Here is a 13,563-nt window from a genome sequence, read left to right on the forward strand (position 1 = left end):
CTGTTTCCACTTTGAACTGTCGCAATTAGGTTAACTATACTCCTGACTCACTAAAAAAATGAAATGTAATTATGAACAAGAGCACAGTAGAGACAGATAGATTTAGCCCCCCTTTCCCATCAAATTTGGACTTACAGTATGTTTTGTCAGTTAAGAAAAGTCTCCCCTAAGTCTCACTTTCTTTCTGGCTGCAAGGGATTTATACAGTTTAAAGTGTGAATTAAAACCAGTACAAGGACTACCTCTGACTTGACATCCTTCAGGAAGGTCCTGTAATTAACTCTGTTCTTTAGCTGTGAAATTGCCCAAGACCACTTGAGACAGAGTGAGACATTACCTTGGCAGAAAGAGATAAGTTAAGAAGGAGGGTTAGCCTTGGCTCTGAATTACCTGGGCTGTGGGAGCAGGTACAGATATTAAAACAAACTCAAATGTTATTTTAAACACAGTTATCTCTATTTAACTATTTCCCACAAAAGCATCACTATGTAAATAGAGTCTTGTCCTTTATCTTGAAGAATATCTATAGTGGATTTTATAGACTAAACTCAGTTATGATAACAAAACTACACCATTAGTACAGCCTGTTTTTTCGGGTAAAAAAATTCTTCTCTTGTGAAAAGTACTACAGCAGGTCAAGGTGACCTTCTGTCCTCCCTCCTACAATTTTGTTATTCGTTACTTTAGTGTGGTTCTTAGTATCCATTAGCTGAAGGTAACTTAGAAAAATAATCTCAAGAGGAATTTATAGCATTGTGAATGGGTATAGAACATAGTCACAGTCACAAGCCTATGACTGGATAACAAAAACCTGCTGTTTTTTCTCAAAAAATCACCCATCACAAAATTCCCACAATCCCAAAGCTTTGCTTTGTTTAGCAAAAGTGGACTGTGTATACAGCATGATTGCCACATATCTGCAGATCAGTTTGGATTTTCCTTGCATAAGTACAACCTTGAGCCAGAGCAACACAGAGTATTTCTGAAAATATACAGGTTTTGGAATGAACCATGTTTCTTTGGGGAAATTCTGTGCATTCCTATGGCTCACGTGCATTTCTCATGTACCTTAAAACAAGCATCAACAAGAATTTCCTTGATCGACACAAGGACTGCACCATTGAATCTCTTGATCCCGCTCTATCAAACTTTGTAATTTTTGAAGAAGTAAATCAAATAAATTTTAGACAAATCAATAGGAGTTTCATTTTAACAGATACTACATGAAGCTTTAATGAACATATCCAAATCTTTCAGAGCAATGGATATAGCAAGCTCTTATTTTAAGCAGTCGTCAGTAGCTCAAGATGGTAAAAGCATGCCCAGCATTTTGGGACGGGATCTTCTTTCCCCCATCACTTTAGTTTTACCTGTTGCTTTCTGGAAAAATAATTTTTAAGGCACTAGAAGGAACTCACACTTCTGCTTTCATTCCCTCTCAGTTTAATGGTCCAAATCCTTCAAAATCCCTATCTGAAGCTATAACGTTAAGAACCTAAGAATTGTAAGAAAAGATGACAGCTAAAAGCTATCATCTTCCATGCCCAGTAAAGTTTGTACCTCAATAAAATGAGCAAAAAATTCTGTAGGAACCATAATGGACAGAATTTATCTTAAAATTAGAAAATAGGTAGTAATAAAGTGTTACTATCATCCATTATATTTCTTAAATTTAATTTGCAATACGCACTGCAAGTAATGATTCTACAAGTGTTTAAAAAGTGCGACAGCAAAAAGTTTCTTCTTTTTCAGAAAGATCTCACCCAGGAGGACAGTGAGAGAGCACAAGAAGCAAACCCCAGAGGCAGAGAGAGCAGTTTACTTGTGGAGGCCGGCTGGGTGGTGTGCTGATGAGAGGCGCTGGGCCCATGGCAGACGCTGCATTCAAGCTCCTTTCCCTTTCGTCCTGGTAAATTCGATCTCGTTCTGCTTCCGGCAGCTGCAAGAAGTTCTGCATAGCCCGAAGGTTTACCAGCAAGGACTGAGAGGCAGTCTTGGGATCCTCTTCTTTTCGCAGGATTTCTGAGAGCAAGCCCTGTAGGGAAGGAAGAAAACATAGGCTCGAGAATTAGCCTAGGTGAGTGTCTGTAAAACCATGCTCTGCAAAACTACTGCTTATCAGTCCTCATTTTTCTTGCCACTGGGCTGGGAATGAGAACAGCAAATGCACAGTTCGCTCTACATAGGATTATATTAATGGCATTTTAGGTAGCAGAGAAGAGAGCCTCAATTGTACCCTTAATTTTATTAAGCACCTGTTTTAAATACAACATAAACTGAATCTTCCTAATAGGTCTTCCTCCTTTTACTGGCTTAACTTGCCATGATATTTTTCACAGTCCACAGATAATCACGAGACATTAAGGATAAGTGAGATACACTGGGGGGTTCTCAGGCTTCACAGGCAAAATGCATACCCAACCTTAAAAAAGGCTTTCCACATTTCTAGCAACTTAAATAGATCTTTGAAAGGATGTGATATTTCACAACTAATCTGAGACTATAAACTTGCAACGTTTCTAATGTACTGCTTCACTGACTCAGGGCCATGTTTTTTATAAGTCAGTATTTCTTTCTAAGAGTTGCATATTAGAGTTTAACAAGTGAGGAAACTCATTGGATGCCCTCATGTTCCACCTTCTTCTTGCACCTTCCTCTCTCTTCATCAGGACAACCCTAATCCTCAAACAGTCCCTTGCCTGGGATATTTATATTTAGCGTCAACAGGTTTTTGACATCTCCTCTCCCTGCCAGATTCTCCTTTTAAATATCTCAGGCATTCAAAATGCTCTGCTGTCTTGGAGTAACAAGATGGTGATAAGAAAGGTAACTTTTGGAAAAGCAGATGTGAACTACTATTCAGAATAAATATTGTTGCTGTGCTGGGAAAGAGAGAGGATTGGCATGGGAGGCTCTTACTTATAGTGTAACAAGGGAACACACACATGAATTTCAAGGAATAAGATAACCCAACGTTTCTTTTCCTAAAGAACTTTTGTAAGTTATTCAGGATAATGGAGGAGTAAATAGAGAGAGGGAAGCAAACAATAAAAAGCTAAAACTAAGATAGGTAATACTGACTGAATATATATATTCCTAAGGGGGTATAAGAGAATGATATGGCCAAGGGAATTTTTTTGGGAGGTCTGATGCCCGCATCACCTGTGGAAGTTGTCACGTCTCTCACAGGTCTTATCCTATCAGGCAAAAGACCCTTAGGGAGGTGCTGCTGCAAAGCCACTGCTCTCAAGCAGCTGTGCTCAGGCAGGACCAGAGCCCACCCAGCGTGGGTGTGAGCTCTGCACTTCCCTGCTGGGCGATAAGGACAGAGGTACCAACCACCACACCTCAGCCAGTGTGGTCCTCATGGCCCTGTCCGTGCCTGCATGTGTAACAGGGAAACAGGATGGAAAAAACCCAACAATCTTTCCAGCATTAAGCATGAAAAATATTTCAGAGGAGGAGGATAGAAAAAAATAATCTTGGGGGATTCTTTCTTACCACTTTTCATGATCCCTCCTGTTTTCTGGTATCCAGGCAGAAATTTCCCAGAAGGTAAATAAACAAGTTACTGAAGAAGTGGCATTTGGGTCATGTTTTAATTTTTTTTCTTAATGGTTAGTCTAATAATAAATTTATTTATTAGCAAACATGGAAAATAAATTTGTGTCCATCGTTTTTTCTACTTTTAAGTATTCAAATCCACAGTTACCAGTGCTTGTTAGTAGTAGGGTTACACAATCCACCTCAAGAGGAGGTACAAAATTATTTTGTTCAACTAGAGACAAGGAAAAGCTGTCTGCAGAGCACAGGATATAGAGAACATAATAGAAAAATTTATGTTGGAAGGAACCTTTAAGATCATTGTGTCCTACCATTAACCATGCACTGCCAAGCCCATCACTAAACCATGTCCCCAAGTACCACATTTATATGTCTTTCAGATACCTCCAGGGATGGTTATTCCACCACTTCCCTGTCTGCCTGTTCCAGTGCTGGACAACATTTTTGGAGAAGAAATTCTTCCTGATATCCAATCTAAACATCCCCTGACATTACCTGAGAACCTTCTCTCTCACCCTGTTGTTACTTGGCAGAAGACAACAAAGTCCACATCATTGATCTCCTTATAGGTAGTTGTAAACATGTGTGATTTCTGACTGTTTCTGTGCTGGAGACACCTCTCCATGAAAAAATGAGCAATAAAAATGAAACTCAAGTGGACTGATCATTGTCAGGAGAGAAGACTCCTTACAAAAAGCCACCCCACTGTCAGCTACAGGAAATGACCTTAAAAAATACTTTAGCCCATAATAGAAAATATTTGCTTGTATAAGCCTTAGCCACATAGTGGGCAGCTAAAAAAGTTAGAAAAGGCTGGTTTTCTTGTATAACTTTTCCCTCTTCAGTGAAATAAGTAAACAAAGAAAATGCTGTTGATCTTTTCTTTTTTTTTTTAACATTTGCCTGCATTTCCATTGCTGTGAGACATTTCTTGGTGATTAGTAATGCCACTAAGTATTCATTCTCCTCTCTTCCCCAATCACTGTCATAACTCTTTGACTTGGGAGCAGAGCAGAGCAGAGAACAGCATTGCAGGGAGAGGAGGGGAGATGACAGAGCATGGAGAAGGCAGGAGGAGTTTGTTTCTAGGCTCTAAACCTAAAGGTCAGTATATGTTAGAAAAATCCATGAAAATGAAGATGTAGCACCAGGTGCAGGCAGACTTAGAACACAGTTTGCCTGCTTCACATATTATTTCATTGCTACTACTTCAATTTTTGAGCACAAAACTTTAGCTAAAAGTTGTTAAGACAAGGTGTACAATGGGAAAAATCCTAGAAAGAAAATATTGACTCTCACATTCTGGCCTGTGCTGATGTGCACAGATTAACTGTCCATTTTACCAGGCTTGAACTGGTTTTCCAAGATACTAGTCTTGGTGTGATCTCCTGATACTGTACCTCAAATTGCATGAAAACTAAGCTTGTTTTGCAAAGAGATTATAAACACTGTTAGGCTCAGAGCCCTCATCACTGTTCCTCCCTTGTATTCTCTTTGCAATGGAAATGTATTTTTTTTAAATATTCCCAGGTTCCATTGGAAAAAAAAAAAAAGAAAGTTTACATGTCATCACAAGTATAATTCATTACTAATGGCACAAAAATGTTCAATAAATATTATCAAGGCTTTCAAAAGCTCATTACAAATTCTTTAAAAATGGAGATAAATTAAAGTGTCTGCCAATATGAACAAAAACACTGCCTGTCTGGCCCCCAGTTTGTCTCCTCCTTGAACATAATCACTGATTCAAATAGATTTTTATCAGTTTCATAGAACTTCAAAGCTTCCAGAAGAAACATGCAATTTGCCCAAACCTTCCCAAAACATGCAGAACATCCCTGAACACTATCCCTTTGGTTGCAGGGCCCTCCTATCCCATGCCCAGGTGGAAGATTATTCCCAAACTCCACTCCCAAACCTGGACCCTAGCCAAGTAAGTTATAAGCAGACACATTTATCTATGTCGCTTAGTAGCAAGAGGAGAGCTGTCATGATAGTGTAATAGCACCTTTTTACCTTTTATTCAATAGTGATATGGATAGTGTACTTTTTCTTAAATTACACTATGAAGAATTATATGAATACAGTGGCAATTTCTGTTATACTTAAGCAGGCAAATTTCTCTCCACCACATAATTTACAGAACTCAAATTCAATAAAACATTACATGATGGTCCATTACTGTTATCAATTTTGAATAATCCATCTTCATTTTTCATTTTACTGGAAAATAAAGTGTGCCAAAGACAAAGTGGAAGGAAAAAAAAAAAAGTAGTGCCTGAGAAGGTGGATTGTGTAAACTTAGATTTTGTTTTACAATTACACAGAGCCATTTAGTGCATCCAAGCATTCTCCTCTGAAATAGCATTTGCCCAGAATTAGCATGAGCACAGTCCTAAATACACAGAAGTTTTCACATATGAGAAAAGGCATTATACATGAATGTAAGGCAGTACGTCCTGGCAGCTAATATTTTAAACAAGCATGGGGCTCAAGTAGAAAGAAGGGAGAGAGAAAAGTGAAAACGCTGAGAAATATTCAAAACCCTTCCGAAAAAGGGAAGAAAAAGTGGGAAAAAGAAAAGTATCAAAATTCAGACACGGGAAAGCAGCAAAAAGCACTCTTCCTTCTTTCATAAAGACAGGGCCATGAGGTCACCTCTGTATAATAGCACCCAAGTCCCTGCAGCAAACCTTTCAGCTGAAAGTGTACACAAACAGAGAGAGGCAGCCCCCAGTTCCAGTTCCAGCCACAACCATGACTAACATAATTCCTTGCTCGCACAGTGCGGGCTCGTCACCCTGCCATGCAACAGGCTAAACTGCACCTTGCAGTCAAATGTCAGACTGTGGGAACTCAAGCCTTTCGCTTCCTGACTCATGTTAACATTTAGAAACACACAACACAAATGGGAGAGGAGTTTATTTGTTTGTTTAGGGCTCTGAGGGCAGTTCAGCCCAACAAATGTTGATGTTGCACTCCAGCTTTAAGAACACAACAGAGTAGAGTTTAAATTCCCACTTTAACTTAATATTTGAAACAGTAGGCAGAGCTTCTCTGCTGACAGGGGCCTGTGGCACCACACTTTAGGGGGTTACCCCAATGCATCTTTCACTGTCACCCTGGCTGCTCGGGGCTACCCAGGGTAGCAAACTGATCACAAATACCATTTTCTAGCCTGCAAAGCACAAGAAAATATGGAACTTGCTCTTTCAGGACAGTAGAGGTATCTGCACAGTGCACTGAAGTCAGCTAAAACAAAATACTATGTTTATTATTTTGATGAGCTGGCAACTGAAACAAAAGCATCTCAATTTACCAAAATTATCCTGGCAGACTGGAGACCTTTGGACACCTTGCTTGAGGTGAAACTCAGATCTGCCAGCACAAGTACTAACTCAATACAGTTTTCCGCGGTGCGCTGAAAGGAGGTGCTAACAGGATTCAACCTGTTTCTTTGCATCCAGTGAGTTGGAATCACAACTGCTGAAGGACAAGCTAAACTTCAGATCCTACTGTACTCTGAAGGCTTCCTAGATGGACCATAGAGAAATTCCTTCTGCCAAAACTTCTTCTGCTCCCTGCAACAGTTGTCCTATTGTGCCTGTATAGATGTGAAAGTTTCATTCAAGTTATAGGTATCTGGACCTTGATTAAAGTTTACAAAGCACATTCCTGAGAATTTAGTTTTGAAATTACCAATTGGAACTTAAGGATGGGGGAGAAATTATTCAAGAACACATTAAAGTCACATTTTTTCTTAAAGACTCACTTCTAAGGTGTAGCTAAGGGTTTTTTTTTCAGCTTTATAGATAATTAGTAATATTAAAAAAAAAGACTCTCTAGTTCTCAGAAATATCTTTGCCAAATTCTTGGATTGTGGAAAGATAGAAAATATTTCTAGTTGACATTTTTGTAGCCAAATTAAAATACCTTGAAAATTAGGACCAAGTATTGATTTACCACACTACACTGGGAGAAACTTCCCACCCAAAAACCATCACAAAATTCTGTATTCATATTGTAGAGCATTAAATCTGAAAAACAAAAGCATCATCAGCCAATTTCAAAGTCCATTTTATTGCCTAAATATTAAGCTAAATAACTCTTAATTTATAGATTGCTTCCTTCCTTAACTTTTACACTGAAAGCAAATCTCTCCCCTCATCTGAGACTGCATCTTGACACCAGGGTTTTCTTGCATAGAACTCCCAACCAATTTCAGCGAGTTCTTACGCCTTTAGAAACTGATGGCATGATATGGTCCCTGGACACGGCTCAAATATGCTTATGACAGTTTCAAAAATGTCACTGGTAAGCCTGAGTTAGCTTTCTATCTCAGAAAACAGAGCATGAATTTAAACAAGCATTTTCAAGCAAAAAAACCCCAAAACTTAGGATATTACATCACTATTAGAAAATAACTCCTCAACTGCATCAGTTATTAAAGTACTATCCTAATTTTAGCTCAGTGTGATGTATTCTTGAATAAGCTGTGAAGAATTCAGAAATACAGCAAGCAGAAAAACTATTTAAATGTTTCATGTAAAAATTGCTGGTACAACTGTTTACCATTGGATATTACCTGTCACTATGGGTAAAATTAACAATTTCCAGGTTTGTAAAGGTGAAATGCACCCGCAACAAACTCTTCTGTATTTCAGTGGGGCTTTGCTTCATATAAAAAGTATGCTGAGATATTTCTTGGCAAAACTGATGTTGACACTCTCTAGGCTCCTAGTATTTTTCCTTTTTCTCCTTATGTTTGCCACAAAACATAACAAATATTGCAAAATCTTTCCTAGCTAACTATGAATACTAACTTGATTAGCAAAAACAATTTGTAGGATGTAGGAATACTACTCTGTGTTCTTTCAAATAGATTTGATTGAAAATTGCCAAAATATATAGGTGTTTTTTGTATCACTTTAGGAGAATTGTTTTCAATGTTCATTTGGGGTTTCCTCCCAGTTCTGGGTCACTCTCAACACATCTTACCAAGCTGGTAAGCCACAAAGTCTGGAGAAGAACTGAACTTTAAACAAATATTTAATAACATTTGTAGTAAGAAAAATACATAGCAATACATATTTTAATATATATTTAGTGTAATAATACTAATATTAAAGTAAAGAATCAGTATTTGCACTAGAAATCTTTTTCTATAGTTGCATTTATCACATCGAAAAAGCATTTTCTCCTACTCTGTCATAAAAATTCTATGTCCAGCAGAACCAATCATCCTTTGTTACATTTCAGGAAACAAGTACTGCTTATGCACAAAGGAAATGCCAAAAGCTGCATGCAAAACTAGCTGACAAAAACTGACCACTTCAGAGGGGGGAAAGTTTAAATAAAACAATGTGATTTTAGGCAAACATGAGAAAGAAGTAAATATATTATAAACTTAATTTTCTGAATTACTTGCTTGGTTTTTTTGTCCAGGTAAGATGGCAGCTGCAAACCACTGTAACATGAAGCTACTACTATTGCTTTAATACCTTAGAGTACTAACAATTAAATTTTTAAACACTGTATGAAACAAGACTCACTTATCTGTAAATATAACAACTATCACTGCCTGGACCTAACTTAATATAAATAATCCTTGCATGAGTTCACGTAAGCAATGAAATTTGGTATGGAAGGCCCAGATCTTGAAACCCTCCTCTGTTGTAAAGAGGAAAGACACACACACACACAGAGTCCTACAGAGAATTCACACAATGACTCTACTTACTTTTAGCTAAAGGAGTATGTAAAATATTGTAAGGCAATAGTAATTCAGAACAATTATAAATGACATGCTGATTCAAACCTGCACAAGAGTATATGAAACAGAATTTTTATTCTCTAAGCTATGCAGGGAGAAACAAAAATGTTTCAAGAGAAGCTCAAATGATAATATTTTTTGTTATACTATAATCTACAATAGGCAAATTGTTCCCTAAGTATGTGTTTTCATTTAAAAATAGGGAACCTAAAGCAAATTTACCTATATCTTTTTTAAATATTTCCCATTTTAAAATGTCCTATTAAAAATAATTTATTTTGTGTTATAACATACTTCTAAAATTTTGAGATCTTATTATTTGCATCCAATATACTGACATTTCTTCTATAATTTCTGCTTGATTAAATTCCATGCAACATGGCATTAAGTTAAATTCATAGAGCAGAATAAATTATAACAGGGTTAGCTTCTAAAACAGGTGTAAAAAATAACACATTTTAGTGTTACTTATCAGCTTTGCTAGGGCTGGCTTTTTCTGCATTGAAGAGCTGAAGTATATGTTCTGACGTGGACACCGGCAAGCTCAGCAACTACTGTTTTTGCAACAAACTACAAAAATACATGAAGAAGATGATCTAGAGATAAAGCTTTTAATTCTAAATCTCTTCAGAAGTCTAAAAAGATGCTATTAGGACTTTCACTGAGAAATAATAAAAATAAATGCAAGTATAGATAAAAGACCATCTCCAGTACACCTGTGAAAGAAGCCAGGTTGTTCAGTGCGTGCAGGTGGTCAGAGTGGGTACAACTCTACAACACAAAAGCAATCTGTTGGTGACTTTGTGAATGGCTCTGCATAGAGCTGTTCATTTCCTTTATTGGGAAGTTCAGCTATTCATAAACCATCACAACTGGAGAGGAACCATGCTTCCTGTAAGAACTGTGGATATTTCCACAAACCAGTCGCTGACGATTTCAGTACTGTTACCAACATGGATAGTGATCCTGCAAGAAAGCATGGTTCCTTCAGAGGAGCTAAGAGACAAGGTAGAGATGAGAAGATAGACTTAGAAGATGGCAATTACTAATTAGAGAGAGAGAGAGAGAGAGAGAGAAGAGACTCTTAGACTTTAAAAAAAAAGACTTTAAGAAAAAAGACGACTGACCTGAGTTCGGTTAAAAGCCACGCGTGCAAATACTGCCTGTGAGATTCCTGCTCGTTTCAATTCATCACGGACCCACTGGTAGATTTCGGAAGACACCTCTGTGTTCGTTGAGACCTGCTGCTCCAACGGCTTGTTCATGGATCTACTGACAGGAGGAGGGTGGTTCAAGTACTGTTGGTTTAAGGACTGCTGGGCTAGAAGTCTGTTCACTGCATACTGCTGGTTCAGCAACTGGGCCATTACCAGCTGCTGATTTACCAGCTGAGGGCTAATGGGAGTAGATACAAGTCCAGGGTGCAGGTTTGGAAGCGGGGTCCGAACTGATGGTTGACTACCATGAGAAAGCTGAACAGGAGATGGAGGCTGTTCGGCTGTGTTCCCTGGGACTGGCTGCTGACCGAAGTTGACATGGTTGGCACCTTGCTGGGATAGTTCAGAAAGGCTATCCATCTCAACTACAGCAGAAAAGAAACATTGAAAAGGCCAACATCAGACTGAAAATCACAACCTTGACTGTCCTCACATGACATGCTAATAAAAATAAACAAATGTAAAATGGTGCAATGCAACCCAACCATGAGCAGGGCTGCTGCATTCCACTGTGACAGACGCAGGGGACTTCAGACAAAGCAGTAAACAACTAGAGACAGGGCAAAGACAAGAGACAAAAACCCACTCTGTGCTGAAGATAATGCAGGTGAAACAGCAAGTGCATCTGTGCAAAGGGTAAGGAGGGCTTTTGTGGGAAAATATGTCCCAGCCAGAGAGACAGAAGCCCCTGGTGACTGGTTTTGCTCCTCCCATGAGGTCCCTGCCATGACATCTGCAGTTCCCAGCAACTGGAAATCTGTAATAAGTAGGGTGAGGTGCAGACCTCCCTATGCTCTGCTAATTTCTAGATGCTGCATCAATTGTATGGGACTGCTAGGAACTAGTATAATTTATGTAAATTACACAGATGGGCTGCTTTATCTTGCAACCATGTATGCATGGTTTTTTTTTCAGTGACTTGCAACATGGTTGAATTTTTTCTTATATTAACTCATCTGTCTTTGACACACCCTCCTTTTTAAATAACAGCACAGTTTTTTAAACTACAAGAGTTCTTCCAGTTCCCCTCTTGTGCATGATTAAACAATATAAAATAACTCAAGGTTGATATGAAGGAGTCTCCTTTTTATCAGCATTTGTAACTTTTTTTATTCTAGAGCTTTAGCAGCTCTGGTCTAAGAATAGCCTTAAGCAAATAAGCTTTATTTAAAAACCGAAAGTCCAGTATTTTCACAAAAGTGTTGTACCAATTTTTTTCTTATCCTAGTAAGACTTTTTTTTTTTCAAGGCAGTGTCTGAGCTTGTCACAGTAGTTATGATCTTCACTAACAGTCATCAGTGCAAGGCCACCCTTTCCTCCACAAGTATCAGATCTGGATGAAGAAATCGGCACTCGGATTCCCACCTGCATCCCCATCTTCCTCCCCTGTCTTATCACAGGCAGAAACTTGATAAATAAAAAGCAAGCCAGTTGTTCTGCAGAGATTTCTGGTGTCCACAGCCTGGATCAATACCCAAGCAGAGGCTCTCCTGCCCCTCACACAGGTGGCTTTGGGAGCAATGCCGCTGCCTCTTCTGCCAGTATCATTTTACACAAAAATACACAAACATACATTTTCTATTTTCTGGCTTCACTGACTCCAAGTGAATGGAAGATGAATCCGTCTTGGCAGAGCGTATAAATAAAATTTTGCGGGAGTTGCCCCATACATGAGCACCACTGCAAAGGATGTGGGAGAGGCTGCTGTGGAAAGGTCATTCTGCCCATATAGCCACTCTGCTGCCTCACACATGGACCACCTGAAACCAAGTGAAGTCTTCCCACTAAATTTGGTGGTCTCAGAAGAAGGGTTCCATGTTGCACAGGAGGTACAAAGCAGATTAAGGAAAGAAGCTGCCTTTTTTCACTCAGGGAAAGTAGCGATCAACCCAAGTGGGCCATTCACTCGGAACAGTAATTCAAGCAATTATCACAAAAGTGATGCATTGTCTTCATTACAGCCTTAAGCTATAAAAGGCAAGGAACCCGTTTGGGTAGATGAATGATTTTGCCTCAAATACTGAAAGCTAAGTCAAGCTCAAAATTCAATCCATATTGAGGTCCTATTTCTCCATTCTGTTGAAATCTATGTAGAAATTTTCTGACATGGAGTTCAAAATTATGTGAACAGGTTTAAGAAAGATAAAAGGTATCACAGAATTGACAGATTTTTTTTCTCCAATAATTTACTTGTGCTTACAACAAGCAAACAATTGTCACAACCACTATTTGTTAAAATTAATTGAAATTAGGGTCCCAAGGTTAGAGAAAGATATGAATTTATAAAATTACAGCATTCTGGCTGGAAGGTAGTGATAGCTGTAGAAGACTGTTTCTTTAAATATACATTAGCCAGCACGAGAAAAAAAAATACATACATTAAAAAATCAGTTCGTCACAGTTCCAGGAACAGGTTTTCTAAACAATTATTCTGGGTGGTAGAAGATCTCTAGATTTACAGAATGACAGCTTTACATCTCTGGCAACCCAAGTCAGCTTGGCTGTTTCAATAGCAAATATTTATTTAAATGAATTCTTTCACTATATATGTACTTTCTACATCTACTCATCAAAAGCATCCTAAACTTATCGTGAAGGGAACTGGCTTCTTATATGACTGTGACAGACCTCAATGTGACACATAATGGTATGTAACCACCATCAAGGCAATTTTTTTTTTTTGCTTACCCATCATATCTTTTGCCTTCTTGAAATGTTTATACCACCTTCCAAATTCCTGACATTTTGCTGCTGAGACATTTGCATAGTAAGTGCTGTTCACAATGGAAGAAATCATACTCTGTGTGAAAAGGGGAGAAGAAAAAAAAATCTGTAATATAGAGCAGTACAAGTCAAAGCACAAATTATTTCAATTGTTGAGCCAATATATTTTTAAAGTTTGAGAACCATGTTGCATTTAAAATCCTATCATCCGAAGCCTTTTAAAAAACTCATTAATTGAGCATGAAAATAAACCAAGGTATATTGTAAATGGGAGCAAAAATAGC

At 38.3% G+C, this 13,563-nt stretch overlaps 1 protein-coding gene across 6 annotated transcripts in view; it reads right to left on the minus strand.

The window, feature by feature from the left end:
• The window catches only part of SATB1 (SATB homeobox 1), a 92,065-nt gene that overhangs the window by 33,132 nt on the left and 45,370 nt on the right, over positions 1–13,563 (minus strand). For all 6 annotated transcript variants that reach the window (XM_066555160.1, XM_066555174.1, XM_066555183.1 and 3 more), the window contains 3 exons: positions 13,244–13,355; positions 10,465–10,919; positions 1,823–2,035 (listed from right to left, as the gene is read on the minus strand). In XM_066555160.1, coding sequence (XP_066411257.1) covers positions 1,823–2,035; positions 10,465–10,919; positions 13,244–13,355 — 780 coding nt within the window. The remainder of the gene's footprint in view (positions 1–1,822; positions 2,036–10,464; positions 10,920–13,243; positions 13,356–13,563) is intronic.

The sequence above is a fragment of the Molothrus aeneus genome, chromosome 1, assembly GCF_037042795.1.
Source record: "Molothrus aeneus isolate 106 chromosome 1, BPBGC_Maene_1.0, whole genome shotgun sequence".
Taxonomy (NCBI): Eukaryota; Metazoa; Chordata; class Aves; order Passeriformes; family Icteridae; genus Molothrus; species Molothrus aeneus.